Genomic DNA, 20,553 nt, shown 5'->3' with positions numbered 1-20,553 from the left:
GGCTATGGAGAATTATATAGTGAAATGATTTGAGACAGATTAGTGGTTGGACTGAGAGATAACATATTGTCAGAGCAACTTCAGATGGATTCTGAACTCACTCTAGAGAAGGCTGTCACACGTGTACGCCAAAAATGGGCTGGTAAAGAAACAGCAAGAGGAGTTGAAAGGCAATTTCAAAAGTGACATAGCAACAAATGTTGACATTGTTCAAGCATATCCTGAAAAGGTGCGTGCAGTCACACAAATGAGCGAGCCGACAAATGTAAGTGAAGTGCGGAGATTCATGGGCATGATAAATCACCTAGGGAAGTTGCATGGGCATGGGGAGAGCACCAACAGAGAGCTTTTGGGGACATTAAAAGAGACCTAAGCACACCGCCGGGGCTGGCTCTTTACAATCCAAACACCACTACAGTCGTTTCAGCTGATGCATCTTTATACGGGCAGGGAGCTGTATTGCTTCAGAGGCAAGGTGAGCAGCTTAAACCTGTTGCTTACGCGTCAAGAGCACTCACAAACACAGAAAGGAGATACGCGCAAATTGAAAAGGAGGCCTTAGCTGTCACCTGGGCTTGTGAGCGCTTCTCGGACTTTCTCGTAGGTCTTTCCTTTCATGTGGAAACAGACCACAAACCATTGGTACCCCTCTTGAGTTTAAAGAACCTAGACGAACTACCACCACGTATCCAGCGATTGCGAATGAGACTCATGAAATTCACTTACACTATTTCGCATGTTCCAGGGAAAAATCTTGCGACTGCTGATGCCTCTCTAGAGCACCTGGACAAGGAGAACATGATGGAGAACATGACGGACAACAAAAGGAAGAGGAGATGAACCTGTACGTGAACTTTATTGTCACAAGGTTACCTGCAACTGAAAAGATACTTCGCAAAATTCAGCAACATCAGGAAGCTGATCCAGTTTTACAGCTGGTGAAAAAGTATGTCTTGGAGGGCTGGCCGTCTAAAAACAGAGTGGAATCCATGGTGCAGCAGTACTTCCAATTTGCTGGGGAATTAACCATAGAAAATGGACTGTTGTTAAAAGGCTGTTGAATGGTAATTCCAAAATCACTACAGAGTGATATCCTAGAGAAATTGCACATTGCACACCAGGGCATTGGGAAGTGTAGAGAACGTGCTAAGCAATCAGTTTGGTGGCTGGGTCTCAGTGCACAGCTTCAGTCAAAGGTAAAGAAATGTGATATTTGTGCAAGTCAAAGGAAGAACTTCAAAGAGACATTGATTCCCACAGAATTCCCTGAGAGGCCTTGGACAAAAGTTGGAGCAGATCTGTTTCAGTGGAAAGAAGATCAATACTTGCTGGTGATTGACTATTTTTCCCGATTTGTGGAAATAGCCAAACTGTCATCAACATAGAGGTCTTCACGGGTCCAAAAATTCATGCCCGACCCGGAAGAGACCCGTAATGTGCTACACCGAACCGACCCGGACCCGTCGTTCATTTCAAAAGTTGGACCCGGACCCGTGCAGACCCGAGAAATGCCATAAATGTACTTCCCGGACCCGACCTGGACCCGTCTATTATTTGAAAACTGGACCCGAACCCGGCAGGAAGACACAAACCCGACTGGACCCGATTGTCACATATTATTTCACACGAGTTGGGAAAAATAAAACTTTTTGTCTTACCTAATTTTAGTAGCCGTCGTCTCACTTCCTGACGTTATCTGACTGACTGTGATTACAATCCACCAACAAGAAAGTTCTATCCATGTTATTTCTCTCGTTTTTCCAAGCTTAATCCACTCATTATTTCAGCTTTAAAAGTCCACTTGATGTCACGGTGATGGATGAAAAATGCAGCCTTGCACATGCACATTCTGACTCGAGTTAACTCGCATAATGACTTTAACTGTTTGCCCTTATTTTGAACTATAATAACGATTGCTTGTTCAGCTTGATCATATCTGTGCTCTCTGCTCTTCATTGAGTCTGAATCTGGCCACCAAAACTTTAAGATTAAACAAGACGGTTCATTTATATTATTATAAACATTGGAGAAAATGCAAAGCACGGTTTGGCGGAAGCTCTGCTCTGGTTGCCATAGAAACATAACACGCGCTTGAGATTGCACTCCACTCGCACGTGTATAGGGCATTTCAGAATGTTTGTAAACAATAGGCACCTCGATACTTCCGGGTGGCAGAACGCGAGCGGCTTCCATTGACTAACTGAAGAGATCCAGCCGGCAACTGAACAGTTACACAGTTAAAATCATTGTTGTTGATCAAAGTTGAATCTATGGCGAAAATATGTTGTGTTTGGGGTTGCGCCACCAGATATACAGCAAAAGGTGTAGGTTTTTTTTATCGATTTCCTTCAGAAAAAAGTAAACCTATCCAGCAGAACCTGTGGGTGAGGAGGTTAAAGCGAGTGGACGTCGTCAAAAGTGCATGCATGTCGTCTTCTGAGCCCGATTTAAACCCAACCATTTTAATACGTGGGTCGTTATATAACTGACGTTCTCAACTAACTTAGTTATTTCTATTACTTTCTATGTTACTTTCTTTTGAGCAGTGAGTAAATGCTTCTTCATCGTAAATGCTTCTGATTGGCCAATGCGTTCAATAAATCAACACATATGTCTGTGATTGGCTACATCGCTCATCGCTGCAGTCACGCTATAAAAAGAAACTGCCATGTAAGTAATTTCTATTTTGTTTTAATTGTTCTTGTTGCTTTTCTGCAACAGATGAATACAAATGTATTAGTTTTTATTTGTTTTATTCATAGATAATTCTAGTTAGCGGGAGTCCCGCGAATCGTTTTATTCTCCTGCAATCCGCACACACAGAGTGCATTACCGCCCGCACTCGGCCATCAGATCTAGTCCCGCGCCGCGGTCTAGTGCGTTGGGAGTGCACGTCTCTAGATCAAAGAATCTAAGCTTTAATGATCATATGTCCGAATTGTCCACCACGTCTGTTCTTGAATCAACTGTTGAAATGTAGATTAGGCTTCTGCCGGCGGTGTGTCTCCCTCCATGCAATTTACTAGTGTTGCCATAGGGACGCTTCGGCTTTTGCCACCCGGAAGAACGTCTATTATTGTTGTGACGTCATGGTGAATTGTCGTATTACCAGCCCGAAACAAGGGAAACAGTATAATAAAAGGCACAGAGCTTATGCCTTGCCACAGTTGCATCCAGGTGAGCTAATGTGGATTAAAGACACTAAAGAGAAAGGGGCTGTGATTATGAAAGCGGAGACTCCAAGATCATACTTGGTGGAATCATCTAGGGGTATTCTTCGTCGGAATCGTAGTCACCTGGTGTGAACCCCAGTAGCACTGCCAGTAGAAATATCAAGTCATGATACACCTGTTCTGGAAAACAAAGATTCTGGTATTGGACCAGATGTTGTATGTTCGGATGATGCTTCAGTCCTTCTGGATACTCCGGTGAAAAGGTATCCTTCTAGGGACAGAAGACCTCCAAGGTACATGAAGGACTTTGTGCATAGCTAGCAGGTACTGTTGGGAGAACTGAGTGATTTGCTACGGGGCAGAATAAACCCCCACACTCAGTAGAAGGCTTGGGCAGTCTACCCCACTCTTCTTAGAATAAAAAGAAAATATGTTCTTTATGGAAAAAAAAAGACGAAGAAATAATCTGTTTATCTGTTAATTATCTGTTATCTCCATTATCTGGGGAAAAGAAGAAAAAATAAAACTGAGTACTGAGATAATTGTTAAAAATGTCAATAAGCCATGAGTATAATAGTAATATAAAAGGGATAACAGATTTTGTAGTATTGTAGTAAACTGTACAAGGATGTCATTTACATTCACACACATACATAGTTATGTATCTATTGTGATGTAACGCATAAATCTCAGAAAGGGGGATGTAGTGATATGGTTAAATGTTATATGGTCAATTACCGCCACCCAGTGGGGAGTTGTGGAGAAGAATAAAAGAGTTGTTGTCACGTCTGACCTGGTTTTACTTCAGCTTAATATCTCGATAAATAGCCATCCTAACACAACAATACTCACCCGTGAAACACTAACCTCTGTATTCTTGTTCCGCTGTCTCCAGAAATCCTGTTTGACTCCAAGTTACCAGTAATCCTGTATCCTCTACAGTGTTCACTCCGAGCTTGCGTGCTAACGACTGCATCTGAAAGAGAAAAGACAAGTATTAATGAACTGTAACTGCTTGACATCAACTAACCTGAAGATAATATGCTCAAATGTTGTCTGCCCCGCACTGAGTGATCTTCGCCGCACCTGAACTCTGAATACCCACCTTGCACTTTTGTCACATTGAATAAAGCTGTGTTTGGATTCACTTACCTCTGTCTCCGTGCTTGTATCCTGACAGATGCACTATTTTGAGCTTCAAACTAATGGTTTTAATCCACTGCCATTATAAAACTCGGAAGCGTCAGGATGTTTATTAATATAACTCTTGTAAAGAGCGAGAGAAAAGAGAAAATGTAGATAAGATGCTCAGAGGAAGGGGGTAGGGGTTCAAATGTTAATCTGCAAGCTATGCCTTTTGTCTTCAGAGGGCACTGGTGAGACTGAGTTCCAGTTTTCCAGTCTTACACTCTGATTGTGCTATTTGTCTGAAAGAAGAAAGTCATATACACCTAGGATGGCTTAAGGGTGAGTAAATCATGGTGTAATTTTCATTGTAAAGTGTACTCCAATAAGTCACTCAATTGTCTTGCTCCTTCCTACCTCTCTGACTTACTTTCTCCCTATATTACCCTTTCGACCTCTCAGATTTTTTTGGCTGTGAACTCCTTTGTGTGCTGATATTTCGTCTATCGTCTATGGGTGGCAGGTCTTTCTCCGTTATGGTACTCTCTGTCCCTGGCTCTTTGGACAATAACCACACTGCATGAATTTAAGTCTAAACTCTAATTGTTTAACCAATATTACCATAATGAATAATGAATTCTGAAACATTTTCTATAACTCTGTATACCAGTCATAATGCTTCATTTATTAGTCATATGCACCTGACTTATGCTTCAACTGCCCATATTTCTTTGCTGTCTGAAATTACACTGTTATGGTTCCTGTTTATTTATTTTTATTTTATTTACAGTTTTTTTTATTCGCTTTGGTACTATTTTCACAAGTAAGGTGTACATTTTCAAAACTCTTAGTGCTAATATCACAACAGATCATCAAAAGTGCACTTTTTTCAAACATTTCATCATGTTTTCAACTGTGTTAGTACAATTCACACAATAGGCCTTTATCGCATCAAAATAGAACGCCGGAAGTAACCGTCAAAAATAGCTGAAGCAGTGTACTGCGTCTTCCGGTTATTGCGTTCGAAATGGCTGCCTGTTATCGCTGGACTACTTCTCTCTCGAATCTCCCAAAAGTTGGCCAAGACGATGTGGTGCGACTCGTGAATGAACACTCAAAGGTAAAATCATCCAAGTTGGAGAAAGGATACAAGTTCTTCTACGAGAATTTTGTCTTCAATTATAGAGGTAAGTAGCTTGAATTCTGTTCTGTTGGCGAGCTATCGCTAGCTTGTTGTTATGTTTAGTAAGCTAGTTATTCGTCGTCAGCTTAGAAAGGTTCACTTCAAATACACCGTATCCTATTTAAATAATTCGAACAATATAACGTTATGTGACTTTTTTTCACTTGAGTATGTCAGTCAGTGTCAGTGGTCATTAAACTTTTGCCTGAGGAGGTAACTTCTAGCTAGCTAACGTTAATGGCCCGGGCCCCGATGTTTTAATGATCACTTGGGCTACATTAACGTTCCGAAATGCCGTTGCGGCAGTTTAAGAATCACAGCCAAAGGTTAAGTTGTATGTGGTTAAACATTTAATCTTTTTTCAGTATGATGTGTGACTATTTCCCCCCCTTTTAATGCAGTGTCAGATTTAGTGAGTGAGGAAGTGGTAGTGCAGGCGAGCTGCTACCGTTCTATGCGAAAGAATGAAGAGCCACATACACTTCAAGTTACATTGATTGTCAGGAAGTTCAGGCCGAAATCATGCTCTAGTTCCTAACTTACTCGTCAACATGCGTTACTGGCTTTCTGTAGTCTTTTGTTTATCAACAGGACATCATGTAGATAGTACCTAATCTTTCTGATCCTTGGTGGATTTCATCAGATTTACAGTTTGGATCCAGACAGTGCTACAGTACCAAATTACCCCAAACTTGTAATGTGTAGTGAATAGAGCATGGTTTCAGACCTACAAAGGTTCAGGTGCATTTGTTCATTGTTTTTCTTTCTTCTGCTGTTGCAGATGCTCTTTTTCTTTTTCCATATATCTGCTGTTGCAGATCAGTAACTTTTCAATCAATCAATCAATCAACTTTTATTTATAAAGCACAATAAAAACAACAGTAGTTGAACATTGTGCTGTACAGAAGAAATAAAATATCGTAAAAAAAAAGCAAGACTGACCGCAAAACTAATGTGAAAAGGAGAGGGGGGGGGGTGTTTACATCGAAACCACCAATTTGACCATTCAACATTAAATCAAGGACACTTGTAGGCCAGTGAAAACAGGTAGGTTTTTAACTTAGATTTAAAAACAGACTCAGTGGATATTAATCTTAAAGATACAGGAAGACTATTCCATAGTTTTGGACCAACAACAGAAAAAGCACGGTCCCCTCTCGTCTTCAGCCTTGATCTTGGAACCATCAACAATCTTTGTTGAGATGACCTCAGTGATCTAGTACAGTCATTTAGTTTCAAAAGATCAGACAGATAGCTTGGAGCTAAATTGTTCATGGCTTTAAAAACAAAAAGCAAAATTTTAAATTCTATTCTATGACAAACTGGTAGCCAGTGCAACGAACGCAGTATTGGGGTGACATGATCAAACTTCCTTGTGCCAGTCAAAAGTCTGGCTGCTGCATTTTGGACCATCTGAAGACGACTAATATTGGACTGGCTCATTCCAATATAAAGAGAATTACAATAGTCAAGTCTAGATGAAATGAACAAATGAATCACTCTCTCAAACTCTGCAAATGTCAAAAAGCTCTTTGCCTTAGATAGTAGTCTTAGTTGAAAGAAACTAGATTTAACTACGGCACTTATCTGTTTGTCAAATTTAAGAGCAGAATCAAAAATAAGACCCAAGTTTGTCACTGAGGGTTTAACATAGGGGACCAAAACTCCCAGGTCAGCATTTGGACCAATAGAGACTCCTGGGGTACTAAAAATGATAGCTTCAGTTTTGCTTTCGTTCAAGTGCAAAAAATTTGAGGAAAACCAGGATTTCACATCAGACACACACGCTGATAATAAGCTTAATCCCTTTTTATCGTTTTTCTTTAGTGGCAGATAAATCTGGGTGTCATCAGCATAAAAATGAAATGACACCCCATGTTTAGAGAAGATAGTCCCCAAAGGAAGCAGATACAACGAGAACAAAGCTGGAGACAGAATGGAGCCCTGAGGGACTCCATAATTCAAAACAGAAACAGAAGAAGAAAACCCATCCAAACTAACAGAAAAAGTTCTGGCATCTAAATAGGACTTGAACCAATCCAGGGTGCTGCCTTCAATCCCCACACATTGTTCAAGCCGTGAGATAAGAATTTTGTGGTCCACAGAATCAAAGGCAGCACTTAGATCGAATAGTAGGAGAATCACTGAATCCCCTGAGTCAACAGACAATAAAATATCATTAAAAACTTTTAATAAAGCGGACTCAGTACTGTGGTATTTTCTAAACCCAGATTGAAATTTTTCAAAAACACTATTTAACTCCAAATGACTCTGTAGTTGTTCCAAAACAACTTTCTCTAAGATTTTTGAAATGAAGGATAGATTTGAAATCGGTCTATAATTGGAAAGTATGGTTGGGTCGAGGTTGTTTTTTTTTTAGCAGAGGTTTTACAGTTGCATGTTTAAGGTATTTTGGAACAACACCTGTGAGAAGGGACTTATTTATTATAGCTAAAATACTAAGTCCAACAACATCAAAAATCTGCAGCAAAAAATGTGTTGGAATAATGTCATGCAGACATGTAGTAGGTTTTAGTTTCTTAATAATATCTTTAAGTGAATTTAAAGTTACTATCTGAAATTCAAATGATGAGACAAAGGGAGAGAGCATAGATGACTCATAGTTTGAAGGGACAATGTTTTGTCTAATATCAACAATTTTTTCTGTGAAAAACTTTAAAAAGCTATCACATACTACAGTTGATGCATTTAAACAGACAGCACTCACAGGATTCACAGCCGAATTTAAGATAGTAAAAAGTATTTTAGGTTTGTGGGAATTTTTGGCTATGATGTCAGAAAAATACTGAGATTTTGCAGCTTTTACTGATTTTTGGTATGTAATGAATGACTCACGTAATATTTCATAAGACACTTGTAATTTGTCCTTTTTCCATTTTCGTTCCGCTCTACGACATATCCGTCTAAGTTCAACTTTTGTTTTTTGTTCGGCTGTTGCCTTAATTTTGTTCAACCTAGTTTTACAATAATGTTCCTAGTGTCAAATAAATGCTAATTACTGTACAGGCTAAACATCCAAACTTTCCCTTAAGTAAATGTTCTCCATTTCTAGATTGTGCTGCATGCTGTTAGACCTGTGGAGTTAAATGGATGCTCCTGCTCGTGTGCTGCTGGAATGGCTTTATGCAACCATGTTGTTGCACTCCTGTATCAAACGGCTCACTACAGCACCATGGGGCTGAAAATTGTGCCAACCCCACTGTCCTGCACCGGTGTGCTTCAATCATGGCACCGTCCAAGGACACAGGTAAGTTTGTCTGATGCAAGTTGTGCCTTTAAAGTTTGTAAGTGCACACTGTTGGAATACTGATTCTGGTGTAGATGTTTCTGCACAGTGTCTCCATATCCTACACCTCATCCATATGAATTGTTTACATGATAATATAAAATTTGTCTGGGTCCCTCAGATATAGCCATACGCAATTCTAGATTTACTCACACATCACATTTCAGTATACATTTGTTTCCTTCTATTTTGCAGAGCAGCGGTTGCCTGCATAGGATGTACACCTACAATATTGCTTGTTTGCTGAATTAAACTGATACTCTCTCAGATTTGCAACTGAATTTAATTTCTTTTTGTGTTGATCCAGGGGATTCGTCCCGAACCCACGGATGAACTCGTGGTACGAAAGCCAAAGGCGCTAGGACGCAGTAGTGTCAAATCTACTCTGTATCGCGCTTACGCTGGTAAGCTTTAATTATGGTAATTTACTTATATACTTTTATCACGGCAGAATTGATTACTGGGATTGCTCGAAGCAGTGTATCGATTCTTCCGGTTATGTATTTTCAATGTGCTTTTGTTAACATCTAGTTGAATAAACGCCTCTGAAAATGTCCAGATTTGTAAATCATCCTGTGGGTGTTCATTTTAAGAGACAGGAGAAGAGATATTTTGATGATTACTGTGTACATGATTTTTCAAACTCAAAGGAACTTGTAGGTTTTTAATCTAACATAAGCCATGGCTATTAAACATGCGTGAAAATTTCACCCCACGTCAGTGCTCATCTAAATAGTGACCACACTAGTGACCTGCAGTGTGTATGAGCATTGATGATAAAGATCAAAATTAATATTTTTTTTGTATAAAATATTTCAGTCATTTTTCATTTCACTGTTTGTAATTCACACGTTTATTCCAAAATTCGTCACGCTGTTAGCCTGTTAAGATGAATTCAATTTGTTGGATCGTTCATTTTTTTTTTTTTTGCGCTCTTATGATGATAGACCATGGTTTTACTACAAATAAAAAACAAAATAAAACAACAAGTTAATAGTTAAATCATGGTAACCAAAAATCAGCCATATTTTAACAATTTTTATCAGAAAAAAATTGGTAAAATTCAGTTTAGGATTGTAAATTCAACCGGTATGAAATATGATCAATAAGAGAAAAACGCTGTTAATGAGAAGATGAGCACTGGACTTCGTCAGGTTAGTTTGGAAATGAATGTATGTGTTAATCAGAATGCACATTTGAAAGGGAAATATATTTACAGGAGGAACATTTCAACTAGTTGTAATGTAAACATCCTTAGTGCCGCGTCTAGCACTGTCTCAGTTTATGGCCAGCAATACTGTTGTTTAAGCACATTATGGAATTAAGATAATGTCTGCACTACGTTATGATTAAACCTGAATCTGATTATTCATTATTATTACTATTTCTGAAAGTCCGATAACATCCGCAATTTTAAAATTAGAACATGCAGATAGTTCTTTGTATCAGATTAGCTACACTGTTGCTTGTAAAACATTGACAGTTATTAACTGATGAATGGTTTCTGTTACTTGTGTTTTAGGACCCCTTCCTGACCCGGCAGTGTTGTCAGTTGGAGCCCAACTACGCAGCCATCAGCCACAACCTGGCATTTGCAAAATCTTACACGGTCTCTATGAACTGACTTTAGTGGACTCTAAATTTGGACCAGTCCCTCGAGGTTCAGTTCTTTCTTATCAGTGCACACCAGTAATACCCCGAGAAATCATTAAGCATCCAGAAGCTCCCTCATTTCCACAACTTCCATTAATTAGTGGCTTAGAATTAGAACGGCATCTACATTTTGTCCCCAATTGTCAGCAGTTTTATCACTTACAGAGTTTAGAACTAACCCCGTGAATGTGCAAGTATCATTGAAGAGAATACAAGGGGGCAGTCAGAGAATCCTTTGTGGAAGGAAGTCCGACAGCCCCGCCTAACTTCCAGTAGATTCGGCGAAGTTTGTAGCGTTAGAGGGGAGTCATCTAGTCAGGCTCTCGCAGCCAGGATCATAAAGGGGGTAAGGCAAACACCTGCTATGAAAAGGGGTATTGACCTTGAGCCAGAAGTTTTACAACAGTACAGTGACCTTTGCAATGTCAGTGTTGCTCCTTCTGGATTCGTTGTGAATCCTGATGCGCCTTACCTCGGTGCTAGCCCTGATGCCAAAGTGTATGATCCCACTGCAAATCCACCCTTTGGGTTAGCTGAAGTGAAATGCCCAGATGTTAACAGTATAACAGAGGTTACACATGTCAAGTTCATTGGTGGTCAGGCCAAACAAAAAAAAAATCACAAGTATTTCTGGCAAGTGCAAGGCCAGTTAGCCATTACTGGTTTAAAATGGTGTGATTTCATTACATCCACACAAAGTGACCTCACAGTAGAGCGAATTTGGCTCGACGAGTCGCTGACCAGTGAAATGAAAGGTAAACTTGACTTATTTTATTTCACGACATATATGGAAACGTACCTGAAACTAAAGTAACCCCCCCCCCCCCCCCACACACACACACACACACCCCACACAAACACACACACACACACACACACACACACACACAAACAACTGGGATCTCTTTCTGATTTTATTTATGGAACGGACATACCTACTCTCTACTCTACTCGCTGAGCAGTGAAATGAAAGGTAAACTTGACTTATTTTATTTCAAGACATATATGGAAACGTACCTGAAACTAAAGTAAATCACCCCCCCCCCCCCACACACACACAGAAACACACACACACAAACAACTGGGATCTCTTTCTGATTTTATTTATTGATTTATTTATGGAACTGATATACCTACTCTCTAATCATCACCACCACCACAAACACACACAAATGTAAAGTACACGCACTTGTACTTAATGGATTAAAATTAAAGTAAATTAAATGTATGTAAATATAAATGTAAGATGAGTGTCTGATTTTTTTTTTAGTGTATAAATGTAATGTTATTGTATTCATTTTCACATAAATTATTTTTTATAAAAGATGTATATATGTCATGCTATATATATATATATATATATATATATATATATAATAAATGCTATGCCATGTTTTAATGCAATAAAATGAAACGAAACCAAACAAATCTGAATCATTCATCTTATGCCTTTGTTAAGGGTTTCACACTGGGACATCACCCTTCACATCCAGAGGGCCTTGGTAGTTGGACATTAGGCAACAAGTTGCCCATAGCTGATTGACGGACCCTGAAAGGGTCAAAGGAATGGTTGTGTCCCAGATATGATATTCCTTCACTCTTCTGATGGCTCTCTCCACCAGGATTCTTAGTCGGGCGATGTTCTGGGTTTTTTCTGTGTCCTCTTTGCTGAACCTGGTACCTCTTTTGAATGGGGGGATTATGAGGGTTGCTCCAACATCAGACAGCATCTGGTCAATGACAAAGCCTTTATCAGCCATGCATGCATCTCCAGGCTCAAACAGGCTGAGGATCCCTGACTGACGTGTGATTTCTCGAACTGATATTGAACCTGTGAAAAGCTTTGAGATGAAGGTGATAACACCACATGGGGCAATGCCAATTAGACCTTTGAAAGTATTGGTGTTCTTGTAGGAGGAGAATGTTTCTGACTGGAGGGTAAGTGATGATGGTGCCTCACATCTGATTTCTGTGCAGTCCAGAATAACACGCACGTTCGGGCAGTACTGTGTAAACTTTGGTGGCATTGTTGCTTGCACCTGTTCCCTTGACATCCAGATTGGCACTGACCCCAAAACAATGAATAGATAGTTGGCCCATGTAATTATTATTCTACTCACCGTAGTGAGACTAATGCCAAATATGTCCGCAATCACCTTCTCCTTCATACCAACGGCAACTCGACAGCAGTAAAGAAACAGTTCATCCATGAGTGCCAGCCTCCGGTTCGGGCTTGGTTTCTCCAATGCCATGACATCGCTTGCCCTCTGAGCTCTGCTCCAGTAGATTAGCCTAGATGCTGAGGGGGCAACTGATTCCCAAAACGACCAAAACACCTTCTCTGATTGAAAACGGGTGTAGAACCGGAATTCCTCGTCAGTGGCACAGTATCTGTTGATGTTTAGTGTGCATGACAGGTCACTCAGTTGTCTTTCTAAACTTCTGACCTTAGCCTCCAGTTGCCTGATGGTTTCGGCAGCAGCATCAGCATCTAGTCCACCTGCGGAGTCGCGGGAGTAATTGTGATCACTGGCGGCCGCGGGTTGTTGATCCTCCGCGACTGTGGGCTGTTCATCCGCGTTCTCTATAGCAGAGTCGCTATTCTGTGACTCTTCAACTAACGTTACTTCAAAACGCGCATTAACCCGATCGAAAACTGACTGGCGAAGCACACGAGTCTCCCCCCAGCTGTTCCACGAAAATCGACTTGGTGTAGTACCGGATTTTAGTCTCCTCCGCCCACTTTTCGAGACGTAAATGCTTTCCTCGTCAAAGTGCAAGCTGCATACAAACGTACTACCAGTGGCGGCTTGTCAATAGGGGGCGCTGGGGCGCCGCCCCCATCAAGAAATATACATATACAAAAATTATATAAAAATACAACAATAAAATATTTTTTTCATACGATGTACCGGCTGGTAGTAAGAAAAGCATCAGCATTTAATAAAAACTGGCTTTAATCGGTCAACTATTTTCTATGTTTTTCAATGTGTTTCATTGGGACGCCGGACTAATGGGTGTCTATGTGAGGCTTTAAATTTTCGTGCAACATGTGACCTGAAGCTGGCCTCTAATTGGTTTCTTAAAGATTCACCTCAGGGCGCAAGTCGTTGCGTCCCTGGCCAATCAGAATTTGATTCACGTTATTTTATCCAATATGATTGGTTCTCGTCACCTGTCATTCAACTTCACGCTCTGGGCCACTACCAGAGCCGTTACTATACTATTTCGAGCGCGCAGACGACACCATTTCGACATTTTTTGTATAAATAATGGCAGCAGTTCATCCAAATTCTGTGATTTTTTTTTACAAAAAAACCCTTTCACAAGGCTTTCGCTGGAAGAAAAAAAAAAAGATAAAGGATCTCGGACCGGACCAACCCTGATTTACAAATTCAGCAGCAGGCCAGTGACAGGGGACGAAGCTACACACAAAGCTTCACCCGCGTGTGTTATGAGAAACGGAGGTGGCTGGCTGGATGTGATATTAGCAATTCTCTGTTTTGTTTTCCCTGCCTTTTATTTCAAAGTGTCGGCACTGAAGTTTTGTGGACAACAACGGGGGTAAGAGACCTCAAACATCTCTCTGAAAAATGCAAACGTACTTCTTTATTAGTATGAAATGTATATAAAAGAGAGCAATATGTTCAAGTAGGAAACATGCTTTCTGGTACTTCTTTACTAGTACGAAATGTATATAAAAGAGAGCAACATTTAAGTTCAAGTCGGAAACATGCTTTTTGGTACTTCTTTATTGGTATTAAATGTAAATAAAGATCATACATTTATATTTAAGTAGTAGTCAACATGGTTTTTGGTACTGCTTTGTATTTATTTGCCCTCCTCAATAAAAAAAATACAAATAAAAAATGCGCCCCCCCAAAAATAAATATCACCAGCCGCCACTGCGTACTACCCCGACTTATATGGAACAAAGGACCTTCGTCCCTCCTTATCAATCTCACCCAAGCCTTGCGGAGGTGTTCGTCTTTTTGGAAGCTAAGGTATGGCTGTCTTTGTTTTGATGTTGAACAACCCGGTACACTGCAATAGCACCGGCGAGAGGAGGCAGCCATAGTTTATCTGGTAACTAAGTAACCACCGGAAGTGCGAGTACACTGCTTGGCGATTTCGAACGTTCCAAACCAAGAAATGTGATAAAGGCCTATCACAAAGTATCCTTTTCACAACACAAAATAAGTGTTTCATCTACATTATTGTTTCATTCACAGTAACTGCCTTTCATAAAGCTCTTACTATCAAACTTTTGATTTGCATCTCTTTTTGTTCAGTTTAATACTTTTGTCTATTATTTAATCCAACTGATCTTAATGTTTAATCAATTAATCATTTGGTAAACCTATAGATTTTCAATTCAGCAATATACAGTATATGGATTTTGAGAACTACAGAAATAAAATGTGTGTTCGTATGAATATTTACAAGTAAATTACATGTAACCACACATGATGAATACTCGTTATAGCTAATTGATTTCACATAGTGGTAACCACAATTGGCCACTATATACAGTAATGTGTGCACTAAATGTTATGTTTTGTTCTTGTATTTACGTAGTTACATTTCATTATAGAAAGTATACCTATGTTACAATTATATCTGAAAAATAAAAACTATAATTTGCCTAAATGATTGTAGAGGATGTCTTCATTGATCCTTCACTTGATTAGGCCGACATATATGATGGATATTTGGAAATTATAGATTATGTAAATGTAGCGCCCCCTATGCTCTGAGTGTAACCCAAGCGACGCTCCGGATTCTTTAAATGTGTCTCTCGACTTGCAACTATGCAATATTGTTATTCTTTCCCTTCCTTGAGATCTAATATCTCAATTAACTGTCTACTAATTAACTGCAAGCAACACCATTTGGTAAGTATAAACAAATAATAACATTTATTCACACACAATAAAATAAATATAAACAAACAAAAAACCCCTTGTATTGAGTCTTAATAAACCAATAAACTTCAAATGTAAATCAACCCTTGTCTCTTATTTTCTCTTTCACAAAAATAAACTCAATTCACTTTCACTCTGTGACTTTAAGATAAACTAACTCACTTTAAATTATTTCACTAATGAAAACAAAGTTAGGAATAACCTTTTCAATTACATCACATAAATCTCAAATAACACTTTTGAACACTTTTGTTATCTTTTGTGAAATGTAAACACTGTACCGTACCCTTTCAGTGATCACTCGTTTATGCACGCTCACACTCACACACACAATTGTAAAAGTCACCACCCAACCCCCGTTGCAGGCCTGTATCGTTGCTAGAGTTCGCTGTGGCCTAGAAACAACAAATGGCCTCTTCACTCTGTTGAGCAAACAAAACAAAACCAGATCACCTTAATTCCTCCGTCAGCAAACGACTCTCAGCAACTCTTCATCCACCACGAGCACCTGCACACACTGGCATTACTGGACCCATCGGCTCACCATCTTCTTCCCCGACAGCAGCAAACGAACCCCAGAGCTTATCCGATCTAGACCCGCTCTGATCAAAGTCCAGCGAACAGTGGTCCTCTTCACACGGATACGATAATCAACGCGCAGTCCGCAAATAAATGTCTGTGATTCTACCGCGTTTCCGTCAGTGTATTTTTCCACACTATGAGCTAGACGAACTCCTGTTTGGAGTAACTCTTTCACAAATATTTCTGTGTCAGAAAAGTCCGAACTGAATAAATGCACAAATTAAATACTTATACAGCACTTAGATTACATTTTTTCTCCTCAGCCTTTTACAACACCCGCTTCTCTCTCCTCTCTCTCAGAATCTCCCCCCCTCATCCAATCCAAAAACACCCTCTGAATAAAGAGTGCGGGATAAAACACACAACATCCAATGGAAATAAAATAATACAAGAATGCTAGGCAAAAGCACATTTTCCCCTAGTGCATTACAGACAAACTTTAATCTCCCTCATTATTCTTAAAGCAACACATCCCCGTTATGACCTTATTCAAGTGAAACCCTTTATATCACTTATAAATCCTACAAATGAACTTCTCTTAATGACTGATACTATTGTTTAATCAATAATTCCCTACTTACTCAGAACTATTACTGTAATAATCTCAGAAATAAGATATTAATAACCTTATAAGGAATATTAATAAACCACCTGGGTTACACTCTCCCCCTACTAAACTACTCATGTCCTCATGAGTCTCCAATTACAACTGTAGTAGGACTTCAGGTTTTGGATTCCTCTTCTCCTGACCACATTGTTCACAGGTGGCCATAGAATGACACCACAATGTTCTGCAATCACTCCTCTTTTTAGAAGACTCTTGAATCTTCACAACCATACCCCTATACACGATAGTCAAAGGCTTATCAGAGGGCTTTCCAAGTTCATCATAACTCAACTTCTGAACTGGTTTAATCCTCCTCTTCAGAGAATTCCTCCCTCTCTCAATCTCATCTTCTCCACTTGCAACATTCACAGTTTCAATTCCTCCTTCTTCAGAAACTGAATCATCAATGTTCCCCTCCATTTGAGCATCAGACTCCACTCCTCCAGTCAGTTCTACCTGAACAGGATCCTCGCGAGACCTATTAGGGCTCGGTACGTTCTCCCTCACAGTTGACGGAAAGGATAGTCTTTCAAGGTTCATAGTCCTTTCAACTGGATAATAAACATAATCACTACTGTCACCACTCTCAGAATTCCAGTCCACTGATTCACGATTCTCCCTTTCATGATTTATGACTTTCTTCTGTTTTCTTTCCACAGTTTAAGATCTGGTCACCACGCGGTGTGAACTGTCCTCCCTCTCTGAAGGTAAGTTTAATCGCACTCCCTCACCAATCGGCAACAAGTTATCTCTGTGCAAAGTTCTCACCCCTCCGGTTCCAGTCTTCGGCTTCACCCTGTACACAGGTAAATTTTCCAGCTTCTCTAGAACAAGGTAAGGTACTGAACCCCACTTATCTCTCAATTTCTGCTTCCCAGTTGTAGCCAAGTTTTTCACCATCACAGAGTCTCCTTTTCCCAGCTCACAGAACTTCACTCTCTGATCGTAGAGTCTTTTGTTCCTCTGCTCCGATTTCTGTGCATTCTGCAGTGATAACTCAAATGCTTTTCTCAAATCCTCTTTCATTCTCTCTACATACTTCACATGCTTTTCTCCTCTTCTCCCGTCTCCAGCACTTCCAAAACGCACATCAATTGGAAGGCGAGCCTCTCTCCCGAACATAAGATAGTAAAGAGAAAATCCAGTAACTTCACTCTTCGTGCAGTTATACGCATGCACCATCTGACTCACACTCTGACTCCATCTCTCCTTCTTAGAAGCATCCAAGGTTCCTAGCATGGATAACAATGTCCTGTTAAAACGTTCCGGTTGCGGATCTCCCTGAGGATGATATGGCGAGGTATGATATTTCTGATCCCCAGAATTCCAAGCAACTCCTTGATCAGTCGGCTCTCAAAGTCTCGACCCTGGTCAGAGTGTATCCTAGCAGGTAATCCGTAATGAACGAAGAACTTCTCCACTAGGATCTTTGCGACCGTCAGTGCCTTCTGATCTCTGGCAGGATACGCTTGTGCATAACGTGAAAAATGATCAGTTACAACAAGAACATTTGATACTCCTTTCAAGTCTGGCTCAATCGATAGGAAATCAATGCAAACAAGATCCATTGGTCCTCTGCTTGAATTATGATTCAAGTACGCAGATCTTTGCGGCAATGTCTTCCTCGCAATACACCTCCCACAATTCTTCACATATCTTTCCACTTCCATGGACATATGCGGCCAGTAAAATCTGTCTTTGCACACCTCAGTCGTTCTCTCAATCCCCAGATGACCCGACTCATCATGTAGAGAATGCAAGACTTCCTGTCTGTACTTTCCAGGCAAAACCAACTGTAATTTCTCTCCTCCAAGAGAATTCTGTGTCACTCTGTACAACAGATGATTACAAATGACCAACTTTTTCCCTTGTTTCCTCAACAAAGTCTCCAACACATCTGAACTCTTTTTTGTTTTCAGACACTTTCCAGACTCCACATCTCGCATCACTGTGCCAATGACTGGATCTTCCCTTTGTGCCATTCTCAACTCCTGGTTAGTCAATGAATCACTCTCATTAGTGTTCAAGTGAATTGGGCAAACATACAGTTCTGGAACACTTTCAACTCCAACACCCAACTGATCAACCAGTCTGTCCTCCCCTTCTTCAGCTGAGTAAGTACTCCTCAAATGTCCACAAATAGCTTTTACCCCAGATCTAGGGATATCCATCCAGTTGGTAGTTCCATCTGTATCCGCAGGAAAACGTGACAGCACATCAGCATCAATGTTCTGACTTCCAGCCTTGTACTGCAGGTTAAAATCATACGTGGCTAAGGCACTCAACCATCTATGTCCAGTGGCATTAAGTTTCGCACTACTTAGAACATACGTAAGGTAGGGGTGCAACGGATCAAAAAACTCACGGATCGGATCGTTTCTCGGATCAGGGTCACGGATCGGATCATTTTTCGGATCAGCAAAAAAAAAAAAAAAAAATTTCCCCCAAAATAACTGTAATAGCCTACTGACAAATTCTTTAATAATAAATAGACTTAACATTATGATATTCTGTTTTATTTTAACTTCACAGGGTTCCAGACTGAAAGTTGAGGGCAGCATCACCTCAAATGAGAACTCACAGCGAATTCTACAAAAAAAAAAAAAAAAAAAAAAAAAAAAAAATTCTGGTAGCACTGGGGCTGACAATAAATCACTAAGCTTAATTTAGGGTGTAGATGAAATTAACTTAGTTATTATCATTTATAATGTCTTAATATCAATTAATAAAAGTAGTGAAAATATCATCGTACTTTTTTCATTTTAGGACAATCTTTAAAGGATAAACAAAAAAATGTGTTGGTAATCACATAAAAAATTCAAAAAAATAAAACATTTATTTATGATATTATTGAAGTGCTGGGAAAAGATGTGTAGTAGGCTACTTGTAAGCATTTGACTATTTCTTACACATTATCATATATAGGCTGATTTGTGGACTGAAAGCCTTCTATAAGTGTTTCTCCTGGTTTCCACGTCAGCTCTGTTTGATCTGATATGGTTTATAACAGAAACCTGCGCCGAATCGGAGTGTTTCTCACTGGATCTCGTGGTGTTGATGTTATGAATTCTGAGGCGAATTCAATGGATTTCTTCACTGGATCTCCTAGTAACAGTGTTGCGTGAGCGAGATCGGCCCGCGACTGTCAAGTTCGGGGCTTTATTTTGTCAATGGATCGCTGCTGCTGCTCCACGGTCCTAATCATAAATGAGTAGCGTATTTTCGTTCCACTTTCATTTTGTTTGCATTCGCTGCTAGGCAACGACTAACGAGTCGATAGATCGCTGATTGCTCAGACGCACATCAGGTTGTGATATTTGTCTCCGTCTCCCTCCCACAGATGTTTACGCGCGCTATTCTTGTCACGGATTCATTGACGCACCGCTTTACCATGCGTTTAACGTGTGGCAAATTTACTGGTCGCACATGTGAAACTGGATGTAAAATTCAGTCGCACACTCTCAAATTTTGGTCGCAGTCTGGTCTGGAGCCCTGAAATGACGCGGGGCGTTCAAGCTTCTCCGTTCCTCCGCTCGCTATGACGAAGCTGTGCGTTGACTGAACAACATGCGCACGTTTTTTTTTTGTTTTTTTTTTCATAATCAATCCGCGGATCACGTGTGTGCCGAACCGAAGACATTGATCCGAACGGATCACGGATCAGTGATGATCCGTTGCACCACTAACGTAAGGGGATTGTTGTCGGTCCTTACTGTGAATTTTGTTACATACAAGTAGTTGTGAAATTTGTCAACAACTGCCCATTTCAGCGCCAGGAATTCAAGTTGATGAATGGGATATCGTTGTTCTGCCTCACTCAGTTTTCGGCTTACGAATTCAATTGGCCTCAACCCCTCAGGGTATTCTTGATTTTGGACTGCTCCCAGCCCTTTCAAGCTAGCATCCACATGCAGTATGTACGGCTTAGATGGATCAGCATACGCCAGTACTGGTGCATGAGTCAAACACTTGATGATAGCATGAAACGCATCCGTGCA

At 40.2% G+C, this 20,553-nt stretch overlaps 2 protein-coding genes across 2 annotated transcripts; one reads left to right on the top strand and one right to left on the bottom strand.

Annotated features, from left to right (window-relative positions):
• The first annotated feature begins 5,029 nt into the window (after positions 1 to 5,029).
• On the top strand, positions 5,030 to 11,855 carry LOC148981664 (uncharacterized). Its single transcript, XM_089129994.1, has 4 exons — positions 5,030 to 5,485; positions 8,555 to 8,749; positions 9,096 to 9,192; positions 10,311 to 11,855. The coding sequence occupies exons 2-4, from the start codon at positions 8,618 to 8,620 to the stop codon at positions 10,625 to 10,627; spliced, it is 546 nt and encodes a 181-aa protein (XP_088986120.1). The 5' UTR covers positions 5,030 to 5,485; positions 8,555 to 8,617; the 3' UTR covers positions 10,628 to 11,855.
• A 45-nt stretch (positions 11,856 to 11,900) lies between these two features.
• LOC120472185 (uncharacterized) lies at positions 11,901 to 14,824 on the bottom strand. The gene is made up of 2 exons (XM_089129776.1): positions 14,358 to 14,824; positions 11,901 to 13,250 (listed from the first exon to the last, which is right to left on the bottom strand). The coding sequence occupies exons 1-2, from the start codon at positions 14,515 to 14,517 to the stop codon at positions 11,905 to 11,907; spliced, it is 1,506 nt and encodes a 501-aa protein (XP_088985902.1). The 5' UTR covers positions 14,518 to 14,824; the 3' UTR covers positions 11,901 to 11,904.
• Between the last annotated feature and the right edge of the window lie 5,729 nt (positions 14,825 to 20,553).

Source organism: Pimephales promelas, chromosome 4 (assembly GCF_988280905.1).
Source record: "Pimephales promelas chromosome 4, fPimPro1.hap1.1, whole genome shotgun sequence".
Classification (NCBI taxonomy): domain Eukaryota; kingdom Metazoa; phylum Chordata; class Actinopteri; order Cypriniformes; family Leuciscidae; genus Pimephales; species Pimephales promelas.
The sequence above is the reverse complement of the archived record's forward strand: the minus strand, read 5'-3'. Positions and strand labels throughout refer to the sequence as shown.